This window comes from Anopheles arabiensis, chromosome X, assembly GCF_016920715.1.
Source record: "Anopheles arabiensis isolate DONGOLA chromosome X, AaraD3, whole genome shotgun sequence".
In the NCBI taxonomy this organism is placed as follows: domain Eukaryota; kingdom Metazoa; phylum Arthropoda; class Insecta; order Diptera; family Culicidae; genus Anopheles; species Anopheles arabiensis.
Window position 1 is genome coordinate 20,952,394 of NC_053519.1, and position 21,087 is coordinate 20,973,480.

At 43.8% G+C, this 21,087-nt stretch overlaps 1 protein-coding gene across 5 annotated transcripts in view; it reads left to right on the forward strand.

Moving 5' to 3' along the window:
* LOC120905829 (lachesin) overlaps positions 1-21,087 on the forward strand; it is a 205,043-nt gene that overhangs the window by 181,298 nt on the left and 2,658 nt on the right. For all 5 annotated transcript variants that reach the window (XM_040317039.1, XM_040317043.1, XM_040317042.1 and 2 more), the window contains exon 7: positions 9,993-10,121. In XM_040317039.1, the coding sequence (XP_040172973.1) occupies positions 9,993-10,121 (129 nt within the window). The remainder of the gene's footprint in view (positions 1-9,992; positions 10,122-21,087) is intronic.

The following is a 21,087-nucleotide window of genomic DNA, read 5'->3' on the forward strand; positions in this document are numbered from 1 at the left end:
AACAGAGCTAGAACACCTTTACTGGTTGATGGTTGAAAGAGGAATGAACATTGTATTAACTACATTCTGTTAACACTATTTCATAGAGTACTATGATTAATTGTACACCAGTATCTCATAGTATACTTAAATCAATTGTAAACTTCAACATCCCGCCTCAATTGATCAATCCAGCCTCATCGTTCGTAGTTTGCCAAATCTTGGTCTTCCTGCACCTTTCGTCATCATGTCAGCTATTTGTTCTTCAGTTGGCTGATATTGAAGTTTGATCTGTTTCTGTTGAATAAGGTCTCTCTCCTTTTGACCAGGTCTCTTTCCACTTCGTTCAAAATTAATGCTAGTGATGAACGTATTGAATCGCAAATTCCAGCTCCGAAACGCCTGTTTCAATCCATAAACGGTTTTTTTTTTAGTTTGCAGACCAGTCCATTTTCCGCCTCAAAGCCAGACGGTTGCCTCATATAAATTTCTTCGGTCAGACCGCCATTCAGGAACGCAGTCTTTACATCCATTTGATGAACATGTAGATTTCGCTGATTTTCCAGGGCCAACAATATTCTCAAGGTCGTCATCTTCGCCACAGGAGAATATGTTTCCGAATAATCAAATCCCTTCATCTGCGTAAACCCCTTCGCAACAAGTCGAGCTTTGTACCGGTCAATTTTTCCTTCACCATCACGCTTGATAGTGAACACCCATTTATTGCCGACAGGACGTCGACCAGCAGGCAGTTCTGTAAGGGTCCACGTTTGATTCTTCTTCAGCGATTCCACTTCGGCCTCGATTGATTTCTCCCAAAGTGACCAATCATCTCGCTTTTTCAATTCGTCTATATCACTTGGAATGCTGCCTACATACTCTTCAGCACTCAACGCAAACGCTGAAATATTGTAGTCCTTGTGCCAGTCAGGAGGTACACGCTTTCTAGCACTTTGACGTACACCGTTTTCTTCGCAAATAGCTTCAGCAGTTTCGTCAACCAACGTACTATCCAGATCTTCATCCGAAGTATCTTCCACATCATCGTTGTGTTCTGATAATACATCGTTGTGTTCTGATTGTACACCGTTGTTGCAGTTAACTGCCTGAACTAATTCTGGTGGTTGGACTCGTTCATAAAGTACAACATGTTCATCTTTTTCAATTTTCATGTTATCAGATGAAACGTCTCTGTTTATGCATTCGTTGAAAACAATATCTCTTGCAACGAACACCTTCTTTCCGTTCCAAACGCGATACCCATTTGGAGCGTAGCCAACAAAAATCGCCTTCTCGGATTTCACATCCAGTTTCTTGCGTTTTTGCTTGGGGATATGAACGAAACATTCTGAACCAAAAATGCGAAGGTTACTTACATTTGGCTTCCTTACATTCCAGACTTCAAAAGGTGTGCGATTTCCATCCAGGGCAACAGTCGGGCTGCGGTTGATTAGATACACTGCCGCATATACTGCTTCACCCCACAAAATGTCTCGATACGTTACTTCCAGCCAACATCGCACGTACTTTTTCGACAATGGTTCTATTCATCCGTTCACTCAATCCATTTTGCTCCGGTGTATACGGAACCGTCATCTCGAGCCTGATGCCACGTTGCCAACAGAAAGATTACATTTTCTTGCAGCTATACGCTCCTCCATTATCACAGCGAAAACGACACATCTTGGTATGGAAATGTGCAGTAGCCATAGCTTCGTACGTTTCCAAATAATCGACAGCCTCATCCTTCGACTTCATCAGATAAACAACTGTCTGATGACTGAAGTCGTCCGTGAAAGTGATGAAATACCGCATACCATCCCACGTCGAAGGTGAGATGGGTCCACAGACGTCGCTATGCACTAATTCTAACGGACGTGTAGTCCGCTTTCCTTCACGACTTACAAACGGTTCTCGAGTTTGTTTTCCAGCCAAGCATGGTTCACATATCACTGATTTCGAGCTTTCATAATTTTCGCTGCCTTCTAGATCCAATCCATGTACCATTTTCTTGTTGATTAGCTTCATCAGATTTCTATTCCCAATGTGTCCGAAACGTTGATGCCACAGCTGCAACTCCATGGAACCCTTTCCCGTTATCATAGCAGCATTTGGTGTTGCTAGGTAATGAAAGTCCATCGCGTACAGCACACCAACCTGCTTACCGGTAGCAACGACACCTTGATCAGCATCTTCAAAGGTTACTTTGCCTTTATGGAAAACCACCTTCTTTTCCGAATTTTCCAGCCGACGTAAAGACATCAGATTCAGCGTCAGCTCTGGAACAAAAAGAACGTTTTCCATGCGGATTTCAATTTTCTTACCATCAACAAACGAGTAAACGTTAATCTCTACGCGTTGTTTAGCAATCAGGTTGACGCCTTTCTTCGCAGTTGCTATGCAGACGGGCTCATCTAGCATTTCCAGGTCCAGGCTTCTGAATTTTGAATGCTCGAACTTCTTCCTCTCCGTTTCGATTCGACATCCAAATACTTGCTTTTCACAAATTCCAGGGCCAGTTTCTCCGATACTGCTTTCATCGCTGTGTTCACAGACTCGTATGAAACCGGCATGGTCAGCATTAGGTGACACACAATGTCCTCCTCGTCCATTTTCGCACCGGTCGACTTGAGCTACCGAATCAGTTGGTCGAAACAAAGGAAGTGAGATTCCAGACTTGAAGATTCGTCATGCTTCATTTACAGAAGTTTTTGCTTAAGCATGAACCGGTTGGTCAAGCTCTTCCGTTCGAAAACTTCATTCAGTCCATCCCAAATTTCCTTCGGACTCCTCTTGTCCTTTATGTATTCCAGGTGACTATCGGCGACAGCTCCGATCAGGACCGAACGACACTTGTTGTCCTGTTTCTTTCGGAACGCCTTCTGCTCCTTCTTCTCCTTCTTTACAGCCGCTGTATCCTCATGCACGATTTCCCAGAAGTCTTAATCCTCCGCTTCCTTCTCGACACAGTGCGCGATTTCCAACTGTTCCAGGAACGCCAATATCGTGAACTTCCAATTATTGAAACCCGTTCCGTCGAAAGGCTTGATCTTGAGGAACTTCTCTTCGTCTCCCATCGTGAGGATTTATTCGAATGGCTTAAAGAATCTTCTAGGCTTGAATTGGGTTATCCTGGGTTATACTGGGTTATACTGGGTTATACTGGGCCCATAACCAATTAACAGAGCTAAAACACCTTTACTGGTTGATGGTTGAAAGAGGAATGAACATTGTATTAACTTCATTCTGTTAACACTATTTCATAGAGTACTATGATTAATTGTACACCAGTATCTCATAGTATACTTAAATCAATTGTAAACTTCAACAAAAACATGCATACACTCCATACAAAACCACACAAAAAACTAGCCTGCAATTTTCAGTCTAGCCACAAAGCTAGAATTAGATTCGAGTACCTGCTGGAAAACACGGTTTTGTTTACATTTATCCCAAGGTGCATTAAATAAATCAGGTGATCGAATCTGGAATCAAATTGTATGTAGTTCATGTGGTCTCATAGCATTTTTTATAATTAAATTTGAATATCACTTTTTGACAGAACGAGTGAAAACTTTTGCTCCAACGAGCTTTCTGGAGGCTTGACGAATACTCAAAACACTCTTAAAATCGTCATTAAGAAGCAGAAGCGATAAAAATCAGTCTTCTAAATTCATACACCTTGGGATAAGCCCACCTGTATATTATACTCACTTAGATAGCTGCTCGAAAACTGCTATACAATGCAAACAGCTGACAGGGTGAAATTTCAGGCTACGAGCTTCAAACGGAAAGGGCCCCAATGACAGACACCTCACTCCGATACAATGTAAAAATTGCACCTCATATCAATAACCTTTTATTGGGACAAAAACATATTCCGAAACCAAATGTACGAAACCCATTTGGTATAAATAAAACCAATTCCAACTGTAGCAAGTCATATTCGTTAGGGTTGTCAGGGACGTAACGCTGCCTAAAAATTTCGCCTTCCAACTTATTTCAAGAGTTTAGTTATGTCCCCCTACTCAAGGTAAGGCTTCTAAACTCCAACGTCTCCAGTAAGGAAAACCCCTTCTGGGTTCTATGATCGCCTGAACGATCAAGTGTCGAAAAGTCCGCTTCGAACAAAGTTTTATTATACCTCGATACATGTCAGCAAAACACTGACTTACCGCGACTTACCGATCGATGTACAGTCTGTTCCCGAGTTACACGGTTCTCGACTTACGCGGATTCGGAGATACGCGGTTTTCTAAATTTGACAGATTAAATCTCAAATCAGTACAATTTGCTTCATCTTCGGTATAAATTGTATTTCTGCTAACAAATTGAAACCGTCACTTGTCACTTGTCACTCATTGCGGCTGGTTGTGCTTTCTCACTCTGCTATTTCCAAGTTGATTTTTTACCGCGATTTTCTTGGTGTTTAAGTGCTTGAACTGTTTTAGTTCGGTTAATTCGCACTCGCGCGTTCACGTATCACAAATTTGTGCGGCACCTGTGAATTTGTACGGTTCAACAAATAAACATTGCGATCCGCCTGCGGTTGTTGTGACCACTCACTGTGCTATTTTGCGATGGCGTCCGTGATCTGTAAGAAATGTGAAGGTGCTATTAGCAACGATCCAATTCCGTGCTTCGGTCTGTGTGAACACTATTACCACGATAAGTGCATTGGACTTTCAACCCCGCTCCTGCGTGATTTTAAGAAGTCACAAAATTTATTTTGGGCTTGCGCGGATTGTGCTCAGCGTTTGCGGGCCGTTGACACTTTACGCTTCTCGCACGGCCTTTCTCGTGATGCTGCCTACCTGTTGGAATCGTTGCAGTCCGATTTCCGCGATACCTCACGTTCTGTGCAGGCGACATCAGCTGGCTTGCGACTTGAACTTTCCTCTTCACTGGATTGTTTTAGAAACGAGATAGCTTTGATGAAACAGGAATCAGCATCGTCAATTCGTTCCGTGAAAGATTTCATCGACTCACTTACTGCTTCTCACTCAATGGAACGCAACTACTCACAGGCTCCACTACTCACAACGCTTGATGAAGTTAAGCATGGCATCAAGGGGCTTGATCTCATGCACCGTGAGTTTCTCACTTCCTTCCACTCACTAATGCACAAGCTCAACTCTCATCTTGCCACGCATACTACTACATCGAGTGCTCACCATTCCGCGATTCCTGCTACGCACTCAACGACCACGAATCCAGTTGCGGCCTCTAAGCTCACCCATCAAGCTGTTGGTGAGAATCCTTCCAAACGTCGATTGATGGATCGCTCTCCTGACTCGTCGCCTACCAATACCGCTACACGCGCTATGCTGTCATCGGGTACAGGGTTGTCCTACAACAATATTACGACCGTTCCTGAACGCCCACGCCGTACTTGGGTCTTTATCTCCCGTATTGCTCCTGATACTCCGATTGAAGCGATCCGTGAAATGGCCTGTTCCAACATAGGGACAGACGACATCTTGGTATACAGCCTTGTACGACGTGACCGGGATCTTTCTACGCTCTCCTACGTATCTTTTAAAATTGGTGTACCGGATTCGCACCGGGCTATTGCTTTGGCTGCTTCAACCTGGCCTCGCGGGATCTCTTTTAAGGAGTTCATCGACCTTAATCCCCGCTCCGTCAATGTTTGGCGACCCACTACTGCAGCATCCCATGCACCTTCTGCGCCTGTTACCCGTGAATCGGATCATCATTCATCGCCACCTTCTATCAACCACACGACACAACTGCGAAACGCTGATTTCACTATTTCGCCCGATCATGGTCCTATGAGCTTGCCTTATACGCAGTACTTTCAGCAAGCGTAAACCGGCTGATCCGGCTGAAGATTCTCATGAACTACCGACTTTACCCGAATTGATGGAAGCTAACCCTGCATCTAATACACACAATCCGTCTGACTCTCTTCCGCCGTTAATAACTTGCAGCGAGAGCACTCCCGGCGCATCTCGCTCTCTCATTCCTTCGATCGATCGACTAAACATCTACTATCAAAACGTAAGAGGATTGCGCACAAAACTAGACGAGTTACGCCTCTCTCTATCTGAGCTTGATATGGATGTGTTGGTGTTAACTGAAACATGGCTCGATGGCTCAATTCCGTCCTCTCTTATCTCGGAGGATGCGTATGTCATCTATCGCTGCGACCGAAATTCTCTCAACAGTAACCGTCGCCGTGGTGGTGGTGTACTCATTGCCTGCTCTTCCGTGCTGAACACGTCAACTTTATCACTGCCGTTCGACTCGCTGGAGTCTGTTTGGACAATTGTTAAGCTTCAAAACCTTGCAATCTATATCGGCGCCGTTTACATCCCACCCGATTTGCGTTCTTCCGAAGTAGTCCTTGACGTTTTACATGAGAGTGTTAGTTTCGTTGCTGGCAAACTTAAATCAAATGATCTTATGGTGTTACTTGGTGATTTTAATTCACCATCACTCTCCTGGCAACCGTCGGCATCGTGCGTTAATCAGTTCATTCCTACTGGTGTATCTCATGAAAATGTTTCTCTGCTTGATGGAATGTCGGTAAACGGTTTGCTGCAATTATCCGGCATAAAAAATATACGCGGAAGACAATTAGATCTTCTATTTGCCAATGCTGCCTTCTTGGAGTGCTGCTCCCCCGTCATAGCTTCACCTGTTCCACTCGTCGCGCTAGACAATCATCATCCTGCTCTTGAGACAAGCGTGCTCCTTACGCACTCTCGCCCTGCATCCTCCCTACGAATACCTACGGCTCGTATGTTCAATTTTAGGAAAATGGACTACCAAAAGCTTCATCGTATATTAGCGAATACCGATTGGTCCTTTATTGATGCTGACTGTGACATAAATCAAGCTGTAGCAGCGTTTACTAATGTAATCACTTCCGCCTTCCCTTCCTGCTGTCCTCACCTTAAACCCGCTCCTAATCCTAAGTGGTCGAACAGAGCTTTACGTCTATTAAAATCGGACAAAAACCGCGCTCAACGCGCCTACCGTTTAAATAATACTTTACACAATCTTTGTGTATATAAATATGCGGCTAAGGCTTATCGTCTTCTTAATCGCCATCTGTATCGTCGTTACGTTAGGCGTCTTCAAATGCGCTTCACTATTGATCCTGGGTCATTCTTTCGTTTTGCAAACTCTCGGCGAGGCTCTGCTAGCCTTCCATCCACCCTGTTTCTTGATCTGTCCTCTGCTACGTCCAATCCTGATATATGTAACCTGTTTGCCAAACATTTCTCTAGTGTATTTGTCGATCCTAGTACTTTTAAGGTTCCTTTGGACGTAGGCTTGTCTTACACGCCCTCTGATGTGATATCATGTAATTCAGTCGTTGTAAGTGAAAGCCTAGTAAAATCCGCTTTATCCAAACTTAAAACTTCGTTTTCACCAGGCCCCGATGGCATCCCTGCCTGTGTTTTGAAAAAATGTGGCAATACCCTCACTCCTATTCTCACTCGTCTTTTTTCTCGCTCGCTTAGTGTAGGGATTTTTCCTAGTCAATGGAAACTAGCTTGGCTTGTTCCCATTTATAAGAAAGGTGACCGCACACTAGCATCAAACTACAGAGGCATCTCTATTATTTGTGCGTGTTCTAAAATCCTCGAGTCAATTGTCCATTTATCTGTAATGCCTTGTGTAAAAAATTATATTTCTACGGAACAACACGGCTTTATGCCCAATCGCTCAGTGTCCACCAACCTAATGTGTTTTTTGTCTTCTCTATATCTATCTGTCTAGTGGTAAGCAAGTAGACACTATCTATACCGAATTCAAAGCGGCATTTGACAGTATACCTCTATCATTACTTGTTGCTAAGCTTCGAAAACTAGGTTTCGGTGGCTCTATATTGCCGTGGTTCAACTCCTATCTTGAGAATCGTTCATATGCAGTTAAAATCTGTGGCTCTTTCTCTGAATGTTTTCTTAGTTCTTCGGGTGTCCCTCAAGGTAGTGTCCTTAGTCCCTTACTGTTCATTCTCTTCCTCAATGACTGTACTTCGATCCTTCCTCCTAACGGCTTCTTGCTATATGCGGATGACGTTAAAATTTTTCTTCCTGTATCTTCTACAGCGGATTGTCTAGTCCTTCAATCCTGGCTCTGTAAATTCTCTACATGGTGTGCTTCTAACGGTTTAGTCCTGTGTCCTGAAAAATGTTCTGTCTTGTCTTTCTTCCGATCTTCTACAAGTATAACTCATGCTTATAGTGTCTGTGATGCCCCTATTCCCCGTGCGTCCTTGTCTAAGGATCTTGGCGTCTTCTTTGACCCGAGTCTTTCTTTCAAGGAGCACACGGACTATGTCATCAACAAGGCCAACAAAAGTCTTGGTTATATTTGTCGCATGTCCACTGAAATTCGTGATCCTTTTGTCTTAAGTCCCTTTATTGTTGTTGGGTCCGTTCCGTACTGGAATATGCCTGTGTCATCTGGTCTCCTGTTCAACTATCTCTGCTCCAAAGGATTGAGAGGATCCAGAGACGTTTTACAAGGATCGTATTTCGTAGGTCGCTGGGTCATCACTCTATTCCGCTTCCTTCGTATGACGATAGATGCACTCTATTAGGCCTTGCCAAGTTGGAGCACCGCCTCTCGGTCGCTCAGGCTTCTTTCGTCGCTGGCATATTGCTCAATACGATTGATACTCCTTCACTTCTGTCGCGCTTACATTTGTATGCACCTTGTCGCACCTTACGTTATCGTTTTCGTCTCCAGTTACCTATATGTCGTACACGTTTTGCTCGCAATGAGCCTTTTGTAAGAGCTATGTCGTCTTTTAATAGTACTTCTGATCTGTTCGATTTCAACATATCCTATCCTGTCTACCGATCCCGTCTTCGCTCCTTTTCCGTACCATAAACTCCTTCCAACTCCTTCGTGAATAATTGTATACTATAGTCAGTAAGCACTATTGCTGTAACCCAACGTGGCCGAGCAATTAATAAAATAAAAAAAAAAAAAAAAAAAAAAAAATACGACTTTGTTCGATGGCAAATGGTGTGCGTGTTTCGTGTTCAGTAAACCATGTGCTTTTCGTTCCCTCAGTACGGTTCAAACGGTATTGAAAGTCTAGCAGAAGCCCGCTGCGCAAATTCGAGCAGTTTCCTTCGCAGGAAACCCGCTGCGTAAAGCGACGGAAGAAATCATGGCGTTCGGAAAATTTTATCATGCCTTCCTTTTCTCTCCAACGGCAAATTTGTCGAGCAGCTCGTCGAGCTACCCGTCCCTGGCTCCACCTCATACCCCTCGCCTCATCCGTTTGGATGTGTTGGTGCGTCAGACGGCCAATCGCTGTCAGCCGTCGTCCGTGCTTTTTCCCACCATAGCGCTATCTCTTTCTCGCGTGTGGTAAATGCTCATGAGTTGCTGTGGCGCTCAAAAAAACCGTTAACAAACATTGCGGCGATGAAGTTGCATTTTCACAAATCAAACCAAAAAAGCGCAATAAGTTCAATTGCTGCAATGTAAAAATGACTACGGAATCGCTAGCGCACGATAGAGAGTTTGCTGTGCAACGCGCTGAACCCTAATTTGCATTAACACATTCAGTCCGGCGCTGATTTTCATCAACTTTTCTTTCCGCCGGTATCTAGAACGCAAGCTGATTGTGAAACCGGCATATTGGAAAGTTTACTGGCAGTTCCTGGGGCCTGCCATCGAACTGAACGTGTTAAGCATTAAGCATAACTTTGTGGAAGCGTTCGGGTGTGGGAAAGCATTGAGGCTGTGAGATTGACGGTCGAACATTCTAAAGGTTGGAGAAGGGGGAAAAATTAGAGAAAAATTAGAGAAAAGAGATTTTTCGCTGAATGTGCAGTCAAAAGGCTCAAAGTTTCATCAAAAAGCTTTGTTCAATGTTGCGTTCATTTTTCACTTCATTTAAGATTTTTTTTTTCTTGATTTATGATAAAACTTTGTGTTATGTATCAAAATAAAATAATTGAAATTTTTTATTTAGGACAGGTTATCAAATATCTTTAACATCTTTTTACAATTTCCAGTACCATCATACCGCGGGGAAGTTCTGAAACTGACAAAAATTTCACGAAGCGAGATGGGTTCGTATTTATGCATCGCATCCAATGGAGTACCTCCTTCAGTATCAAAGCGGATTTCGTTGAGCATACACTGTAAGTTTTTTTATTCGATACTATCTTATATACAAGGTTTCGCTTGGGTTATCATACATTTTTCGTTGGATGTAAAAAAGATTGCGCAATCCGAAGCACAAAAAAAAATAAAAAAAATTAAAATCATCTCAAAGCATAGTTTCTCTTTATTGCTGCAACAACTTATACAGTGCCCCTCTAGCAAGCTCAACAATGTAAGCTCCATTTCTAATCCGTAAACTTGCTATTCAACATTGTCAAATGAATGTTGAGCGTATATCGAGCAACCAATAACAGATCAATCGAATTTCCATTGTTATTATTGAAATGTATTTTACGGCATTGAATTGTTCGCTTCCGATGTTGAGCTGGCTAGAACTACACTGTATATATCAGGGGTTTCGTCGTAATTAGAATGGAGAAGTTTCGGTGATATTTTTGAAACGCTTGATTGCTTCGTAAATAATCACAGACGCATGAGAAATACGCCTAGTGCAGTTAGGGGATTTTAAAACCTTTCACGATTCAGCGGCTTCCACGATAGGTCTCGACTAGTGATGGGTCATACGATTCATTTCACGACCCGACCCGGAGTCGGGTGCGAGCCAGTCGGAATCGATTCCGACCTATGGGCGTGCCATGTGGGAGTTGGTATCAAATCCGACTCGCGGGTGCAATGAGTTCGGGTCGACCCGACTGATGGGTAGGTGCGAGAAAGCATAAGCGACTCCGACCCGTTGATGCAACGAGTTCGGGTCGAGTCGGGCCAAGGTTGGTTCATTCCGACCCGCGAGTGTAGCGAATTCGGGTCGACCCGGATCGAAGTTATTGCACCTATTGAACCTACTTGTACCTTTCGGGTCGACCCGAACGACTCCGGGTCGCTTACGGAAGGCTCCGAACCGATTTATTAAGAAGATGAATTATTAGCGCGTTTTCCGGACCTGTATCCAGTTGTTTATGTTGAATACTGTAAAAAAGCATTGAAATAAAGCAACGTAATAAAGCGTGCGCACACTGGCATCCTGGGACTCCACCATCGACAGGACGACTGTCGCGGTGAGAACAGGGGTCGCCTATCATCCACAACAGAAAGATTAACGCTGCTTTATTTCAATGCACACACCAACACTTACCACTTCAAAATACGACCGAAGCCGCAATAATGTGAATTGAAATAAATAAAACTTCAACACTTCATTTCAAATTACATCGAGCGCCCGGGACTTAGGCTAACACGCGCGCGACCTCACATTGCGAATGCTTAAACTGTACTGACGATTTTGTGTGGTAGCAAGAAAGGGATCGCACGAAGATAACTCGTTGCACTAGAGCGAGCGAGACACCGACACCAGCAAGCCACTGCGAGAAAGCCAAACTGAGCGCGCGTTGAAAGTGAACGCACACATTCACACCACGCTGCGCAAAGCGATCGAAAACTTCTCAAACTCTCGCTCAATGTAGCTAGAGAGCAAGAACCAACCCGCTGCGCAAATTCGAGCAGTTTCCTGCGCAGGAAATGTACCAAATTCTGCGCTGGCCAGCGCAGATTTTGGATGGTCTCCCGCGCTGAACTTCAGCGATTCCTGCGCTGGGTCGAGCAGGGTTAGCGCCATCTGTTGGCGCAATGGACGAACTATTTATGGCGGCGGAGCAAAAAAAACGGTCAAAAAATTTAAAATTATTGGCGCCCATTTTCTCGTCCGCTTCTTCTCCCTCCCTCACCCTGCCTTGCCTTACTTGCGCTTCTGCCCGTGCCTTCCGCCGCCAGCTGATTGGCTGTTGCGGTGTATTCGTTGATTCATATATGTGCATTGCGGTTGTGTATTGTTATTGGTGGGTGTTAGCATTTATTAATTTGTGTGTGACCTTGAGACGCTGTGGGAGAAGCTGGATTGGGATTCAAAGTGTTATCGGTGTATTGATGGTTTATTTTATTTCGTGCCGCTGCTGATGAGACCATTCGATGCCCCTGCCAGTTGAGGATGAAGAAGCCTATTTAAAACAAGCGTAGGAGAACGTCTAACACTAATCTAATATTTTTTAATTTGAACATGTTTGATGCTTCAAGGACCTTCTAAGCATCATGTAGCACAGTGTATAATGGCAATAAAATATTTTTTTAATGTGCCGATATCTGTCACGAGTTTTCGGGTCTCGTCACACACACGCACACACACAGCGCGTAGATGATGATTTGGATGATGATGCGCTATATGATAGCTGATGATGGCGGAAGGGGAGTGCGTGCTTGCATGCGCGCTTTCGTAGGTGCGTTCTCGCGTGTGCGCGTTCGTAGGTGCCTTATCGCGTGCGTGCGTGTGTGTGTGTGTGTGTGTGTGTGTGTGTGTGTGTGTGTGTGTGTGTGTGTGTGTGTGTGTGTGTGTGTGTGTGTGTGTGTGTGTGTGTGTGTGTGTGTGTGTGTGTGTGTGTGTGAGTTTGCGCGCGTGTTTGTAGGTGTGCGTGCGTTTGGAAACCCCAAAACTATTTCATTCTGATGTGTACATTTTCTTCCGCTGCGGCTACAAAGTCCATGCATTTTTGATCTCGCTACCTGAGAGACAACACAACCATTGGCATCTTTGCGATCGGCTCTGCTGTTGGGGGTATTAAAAAAACACGTGATCTAAGCAAACGTGCGTGTGATATGTTGCACATTTATTTCTAATTCAGCTAGCGGACGCAAGTGGAAACAACATTTTGAATTGAATCCATACAAAAGAGGATGCTGGATTTGTTTATTACGGTGCGCGTATGGTGCTGCACCTGTCCGTCCAGAATCTGGTGGCTTGTTGGTTTGTAGTCGTTATCATGACGCCGATTGCCGGCAGTCCTTCCCTGAGTGTGGACTGCTATGCTAAGTTATTCTTCTTCTTCTTGTTATTATTATTATTATTATTATTATTATTATTATTATTATTATTATTGTCATTATGGCCTACGCGATCATACCGGCCTTTTCAGGACTTGAGTACCACGTAGCCGGAGCCGGTGGCTAATCCCTTGCTACGACTACGGGTGCCGCGGGCCCGCTGCTATCCAGTGTGCAACCTGCATCCTGCCACACTGTCTCCTGCCCGGTGCATACGCAGCAGGTAGGGGGAAGGATGCACATCCACAGTAAAAAAAAACCCGTTATGAACCAGCGGTGGATCTAACGGTAGGCGGACTAGGCGGTCACCGAAGATCTCTAGTCTAGACAGGGCCCCCCCCCCCCAAGGCGACAACAATTTTAGGGCCTGTGACCGATGATCGTAGGGGTCCTATGGCCACCCCCCCCCTCCCCCGCTTGCAATATAAGTATACTGTTCTATTTCCCAACAGCTGTGTGTCAGTACCCCCTCCTCCCTGTCATCAGTTACCATTTAGAGGCGCCTCAACTCGTCATTCCGCCTAGGGACCCCGATTCCCCTAATCTTCCACTATCATGCACACCTTCCTTTCTTTGACCGATGGATCATAACATTCCGGAAGAAATTACATTTGGCGACAGTTTTGCATACACACGTACACTCACAACCATGCGCAGGATGCTTAGCATATCTATGTAATCCACAACAGACGAAAGCAAAATCTTAGTGCTATGCTTACTGCTTAACACGTTCAGCACGATTGCATGCCCCAGGGACTGCCAGTGGACTTTCCAGTATGCCGGTTTCACAATCAGCTTGCGTTCTTGATGCTGGTGGAACGGAAAGTTGTTGAAAATCAGCGTCGGGCTGAACGTGTCAATGCGAATTAGGGTTCTGCGCGTTGCACAGCAAACCCTCCAGCGTAAACTAGCGATTCCTTAGTGTATTGCATTAGTGTGCTTATTTATATGGCAGTGTTTGAAATCATTGCGCTTTTTTGGTTCGATTTGTGAAAATTCAAATGCAGCGCCGCAATGTTTGTTAACGGCATTTTTGGCGCCACAACAGCTCGCGAGCATTGACCACACGCGAGAAAGAGATAGCGCTATGGAGGGAAAAAGCACGGACGATAGCTGACAGCGATTGGCCGTCTGATGCACCAACACATCCAAACCTTCGGCAGCGCGCTCAGGCGAGGGGTATGAGGCGGAGCCAGGGACGGGCAGCTCGACGAGCTGCGTGACAAATTTGCCGTTGGAGGGAAAAAGATGGCATGATAAAATTCTCCGAACGCCATGATTTCTTCCGTCGCATTGCACAGCGGGACTCTATTCAACTTCATAGCTCCAGTGCCCTCGCAATTAAGCAGCTTGTGAGGGTAAACAGGTTTTTTCGCCCATAGTTGATGCATTTATAATTTAAGCTCTTAGCAATCAATAAGTTTAGCTTTTGTTAAACTACTTTATAGGTTTCTAAAAATTTGCGTATTCGTATTTTTTTGTAATCTAGCAATCGTGTCATTGTCAAAGGTATATGCAGATTACTTTTGTCTATGAACGCATAACAGATTAGTTAGTTGTAATAAAACCTCCAGTAAGGACACACGCCTTTAGGCTATGGGCGACATGCACAAAGAAGTGACGGTTCACGGAATACCGCATGTAACGAACGTCAAAACACGAATGTCGTGTTAACGGTAATTTTGAAAACGATCCAACCTTGCAACGATCCAACCTTGCCGTGAATATGAACTACAGAGAATTGACAGAAGAGAGCGAGGAAGGATGAGACCGAGGAAAGACGCTAAGAAAGCAAGAACGCAAAAACGAACGAAGCGGAATTGTGAAGTTGTGGAATTAAGTATAAATAAACGACAATAAATGTTTTTATCCGTCGATAAACTGGCGCGATCAAATTCATAAAGTGTGAAGTAAATTTAATTTCAAACACCGCAGTTTTCCAGAACAGGCTACGACATCTGGTAGTTTAGGAACGAAGTGTTTTTGAAAGCGTCGAAGTATGGGACGCAGTGTTAAAGGACGTTCCATCGGTGCCCATTGGGCAAACGCCTGTATAAAAATCGAAAAACCAACTTCATCGCAGGTTAACAACATAATCATTTTCTTAAAATAAATACATAAACTTAGTTGAAACCAAAATATTTCATGTTTTTATCTTAAACTTACTGAGATATAGACCGTCAAAGTGTAAACTTTGTGTTTTTTGTCCCAAATTTGACCTATTTTTCGACCAAACATAAACCATCATATTTTAGTGTATGATGCTGAGATTTTGTCTGAATATTTTGCAAACACTTGTTTTTAAAGTTCATAAATGATTGAAAACCAAACATCACTGAGGAATTTTTGGATATTTTCATTTTGGAGAGTGATTTTTTTATGATTCGACTCGATTTCACTCGTGAGTCGTATATTACAGGGTTATCCACGATTTATTGGTTGGTTCCCATTAATTTTTGATGGATTGCCATATTTATTTTGGTGCGTTCCCACGATTTTTTGTTCGTATCCCAGAATTTTTTTGGTCTAACTGTATTGATATCCAATCGGACAATACCAATAAATTATGGGATCGAACCAAAAGTCTATGGGATGCGACCAAAAAATCTTGGAAACGCACCAAAAAATCATGGGAACTGACCAATAAATTGTGAGAAACCCTGTATAGGAAAAATCAACATTTTTCCTACATTTGGTTGTTAACATTTTCGTCTCCATTTACCTTTACCTAAACGTGTACGACGTTTTGCTCGCAATGAGCCTTTTGTAAGAGCTATGTCGTCTTTTAATAGTACTTCAGATCTGTTCGATTTTAACTTATCCTATCCTGTCTACCGATCCCGCCTTCGCTCCTTTTCCGTACCATAAACTCCTTCCAACTCCTTCGTGAATAATTGTATACTATAGTCAGTAAGCACTATTGCTGTACCCCAACGTGGCCGAGCAACTAATAAAAAAAAAAATAAGTAAAATAAAATAATAAAAAAAACATGAAAACCAAAACTTTTTTAGCGCGTAATACTTTAAAAATTCGTTTTCAGTCCGAAGCTTCTTCCGACTTCGTTTTAATTCCTAACAATTATTATTGATGCTGTTAACTGATACAAAATAATGCAATAATGAGGGCGCTAATTATTAAGTTTTATTCGCTGTCTTGACGATTTTAGTTTAGGACTACCCTGTATAGTAAGAGCAATTGTATTGAATGAAGAAAAATTGCTATAGCACAAGGAATTGATTTTCATCCCGGCGTTTGTATGGCCGTTGCCCACTGTGCAGTGGCCAGTGAAGTGGCCAAGTTCGAGGAAATGGACGTGAAGGCAATGTCTCTACTGGTGAGCTTCATTTCTGACAAATACTTGGGATGTATTCGAGAAAAATGTACTACGAAGGAAATGTGGGAAGCACTAGAGATTACATTCACCAAGAAATGCTCGGGAAGGCAAATGGTCTTAAGGAACCAGATTGCTCGTCTGAAGTTGAAGGAAGGGACATCGTTACGCGCCCACCTTCAACAATTTGAGGATCTGCTTCGGCAGCTTCGAGTGGCCGAACTTGAAGAAAGCTTGAAGAAAGTGACGTCTGTTCGGGTTTGAGTTAACGCTTCCGGAGTCCGGAGATGACGGCATTAGAAAACCTTCCAGAATCACAATTCAGTATGAGTTAATGAAGACCCGGTTGCTAGGTGATGAATGCAAGCGCTTGGATAGAATCGAAAATTCTGAGGAGCAGCCTACTGCATGCGCTGGAAAAAATCGAAATAGAAACGGTTTTGAAAAATTCAACGGAAAATATCACAACTGTAGAAAGAAAGGGCATAAAAAAAGGACTGCCGAATGAAAACGAAAGCCAATGTTGCCAGTGAATCAAGACAAGTTGTGTTCATGAAGGATGGAATCGGACGTAGGGTAAAAACCGGTGATCAGCTTCAATTTCTGCTAGATGCAGGAGCTAGTGACCACATGGTAAATTCGAAAAAGTTTTTTACAACCGTGGAAAACTTGAAACAGCCAGTTTTCATCGATGTAGCGAAGAATGGGGAATCTCTCGTGGCCAAAAAAAGAAAGCGGCGTTATAAACGGAATGAGCAACCATGGCGTTCTGATGAGCCCAGAAAACGTTTTGTATGTGTGACTGTAAGAGAAAACCTCATGTCTGTGAAAAAGCTAACGAAGGCTGGTGTGAAGGTAATATTTCAACAAACGAATGTGATAATGAAAATCAATGGCGAAATAATTGCAACCGGAAAACAGCGAGGAAATTTGTATGCTATTGAATTGAAAATTAAACGGGCTAATGCAAGTATGGCTGTAGTGGAGTACGCTGATCTTTGGTACCGTCGTCTCGGTCACATCAGTGAAGGTGCAATGTCTACTATGATCCGTGAAGACCTTGTCCTCAGCATGGGCTTCAAACCGGAAAAGCTCAAGTTCTGTGACGTGTGCGTCTTGGGTAGACACTGTCGAGAGCCATTCAATTATGCCAGAGACTGAGCAACCCGACCGTTGAAGCGTATCCACTCTGACGTATGTGGACCGATCGACACGCCATCGTGGGAAGGTCATCGCTACTTCGTCTCGTTCATAGACGATCAGTCCCATTTTGCTGTGGTGTATTTGCTTCGTAAAAAATCGGAGGTCTTTGAAAAATTCAAAGAGTTTTCAGCAATGGCGACTGCGATGTTTGGTACGAAAATTTCTAAACTCACTGTAGACCAGGGACGTGAGTATTTTTCGAATAATCAACAGAAATACTACAAGGCGATGGGAATTCAAGTGGAGCCAACAGTAGCCTACTCATCGCAACAGAACGGGGCCGCGGAACGGTTCAACCGAACTCTTATCGAAAAGGTTCGTACTATGTTGATTGGATCAAATGCGCCCAAGTCATAGTGGAGTGAAGCTGTGCTAGCAGCTGTGTTCATCTTAAATCGAAGTCCAACGTCTGTGATATCAAAGAACGATACGCTTGCTGAACTACGGTATGGAAGAAAGCCAAGTCTGGAAAAGGCACGTGTCTTTGGATGTCAAGCATTTGCATAGGTGCCGAATCAACAAAGAAATAAGCTTGATGCAAAAAGTCGACAGATCCTAAACAAATCGTTATTGATCGTGATGTGAAGTTTAACGAAACATATTTTCCATGGACGAATGATACACAAAATAGCGGAAAATTAATTGTACCGCTTACCTACGAGCAAGAAGGGGAAGAAGTAATCGAGGAAGAAGTGATCGAGGATGCCGTTAATGTACATCCGGAAGAAGAAGATCCTGTCGAACAATATGGGGAAAACTCTTCAACTGAATCACATGACTTCGATGGTGTCCAATCGTGTAATGATGATGAAGAAGCAGCGGAAGCAGAAGATACCGCGCTCCCTTCGCATCTAGATCTTGACTTGTCTTCCGACTTGTGGCAAACAGTTTAGGAGGCGTAGCGAACGGGAACGTCGATTTCCCGGTAAGTTCCTTGACTATATTATCGGATTTAGTGCTTGTGCTGTTGGCCCTCCGTTCTCTTCAGACGTTCCAGAAATATATAACGACATTAATGCTCGTTAGGATCGTGACCGATGGTACCAAGCGGTACAAGACGAACTAAACTCCATGAAGGTCAACTATGTTTGGAAGCTGACAGTGAGTAGCAGATTTACTGCTAACAGTAGTTCAAACACAACTTAAAAATACTTTGACAGAATTACAATTAAGAGTTGAACCAACTCAAAAAGCCACCTTAACATAATTGTTGCTTACCGAAACCATTTAACTAAAAGCACATCCAAATTAACCAACAATCGAATTAGGTCAGACAGAAAACTTACCATGCAATAAATGCTTAGCACACACAAACCGTAGGACAAGAAGCGCGAACCGACAATTTATAACAACATAACGCGACGGTAATATGAAACGCACCTCGTAACTCAGAACCGGTGCAAAACGATTGCGCAACAATAACACCAAGTGACAAACAAACACCCGGACATTGACTTTATATTTTGATAAACAAACGTCAAACCTGGAAGGTTACCAACCACATAATGAAAGTAGGTCAATATTAGTCGTAAACATAAAATAAGTGTAAAAAGACATTGTGTCATCACTGTTTAAGAATGCGTTATAAATAAAGCTTATTCGAAACAGTGAGACAGTTCACTAGTTTCATACACGTAGATCACTCGTGTTTAGTGAACGAATGATACAATTCATTCGCAATTAAACCAACTACGGTACGTTCTCGCCTCGTTCTGCACTATTCCTCCACATTCCGCGCATCGACTTACCGCACACGGTTCTGGTAAGCAAAGTGCGCGCCGAACCTACCACAAGTGTGTCCAGCCGGTGTAAAACCGCTAAAAACAAAGTGGGTGTTCCGACTGAAGGAGGATGAAACCGGACAACAGGTATGGTATAAGGCACGACTTGTAGTCAAAGGGTTTCCACAACGGCCTTTTATTGATTGACTTTTAAGACACGTTTGCACCCGTTGCTAGGCTGTTGACAGTGAGAGTAGTACTAGCTGTTGCCGTCCATCGTGACTTGCACGTACACCAAATGGGAGTCCAAAATTTAGAAACATTTGGAATGTTGGAATGTAATCCAGCGAAAACCCCGATGGAGAAAGGACTTCAGTTGAGTCGAAAAGGAAATCATACTGCACAGCCATATCGAGAGTCCCTAGGCAGTTTGATGTATCAAATACTATGTGTGTGACCTGATTTGTGCTATCCCGTAGCTTACATGGGACGATTTCAACAATCACCAACAGAAGATCATTGACAAACTCTTAAGCGTATCATGAGATACACCGGTGGACAAAAAGATAGGAAAAAAAATTGTTGTGTGTTTTTTTGCGTGCAATAGGTGTGTCATCGCCAACAGTTGTTGTTGTTGTTAGTATGGTTTAGAGAGGCTTTGGCTCCTGCGGAGTTCGTTGGCCTCTTATCGCCAACAGATCGAGGCGTATGTTGTTGTTAGTATGGTTTAGAGAGGCTTTGGCTCCTGCGGAGTTCTTTCGCCTAACGTTCGAGGCGTACTGAATTTGCAATCGCTGCCTTTTATACTCGCATTTGTGGTGCGCTACTTATCTGAGTTTTGAGTAATGGCAGCGTTTTTCGGTAGTATAAAAAGAGATCCAAACCGTGTTGCGCTTCATTCTTTATTCAGTCGTAAAGGTGAAAGTTTGCGATTTGAAAATTCCACAAGTTCATCATGGGTCGCAGAAAGCACTGCACTCCAGTGGAGCGGAAACATATTCAGGGTTTGTATCGTGAGAACGTGCCTATCAAAACCATCTGCAAGGCGTTCGGCCGTTCGCGGACGTTTGTGGACAACGCCATTCGTAGCGAGGCTACGGGTAAATCCACAGGTCGTCCGCGAAAAACAACGGCTGACGTTGACGCGCAGATGGTTGAGATAATCAGGGCGGACCCTTTCAAAACTTGCAATCGTATTAAGCAGGAGCTTAGATTGCAAGTTTCGGCGAAAACGGTGTCTCGCCGTTTACACGCCGGTGGGTTCTGTGCCCGGAAACCACGAAAGGTTCGTAAGCTAATGCCGCATCACGTAGAAGCGCGCATTAGGTTTGCCGAAGAGCATTTAGCTGCATCCATCTTTTGGTGGAGCAAAATAATTTTTTCGGATGAGTCCAGAATCAATCTGGATGGTTCGGACGGCACTAAATACGTCTTGCGCCTTCCTAAACAGGCGTATCGTCCGAAAAATACTACAAAAAACCCTAAAGCACGGAGGCGGCCACGTAATGGTGTGGTTGCTTCTCCTGGCACGGCCCGGGTCCTTTGTTCCGTATCAAAGGGACACTGAACTCGGAAGGGTATAGAAACATACTACGTCGTAAGATGTTGCCACACGCCCGACAACAATTCGGAGACGAAGAGCATTACATCTTTCAGCACGATAACGACTCAAAGCATACATCGCGATTAGTTAAATGTTTTTTGGCAAACGAGGATGTGCAAGTTCTACCGTGGCCTGCGTTGAGTCCAGACCTGAACCCGATTGAGAATCTGTGGTCAACTCTCAAGCGTCAGCTTAAGAACAAGCATGCACATTCTGCCGATTCGCTATGGAGACGCTGCAAGGCTATGTGGAAACG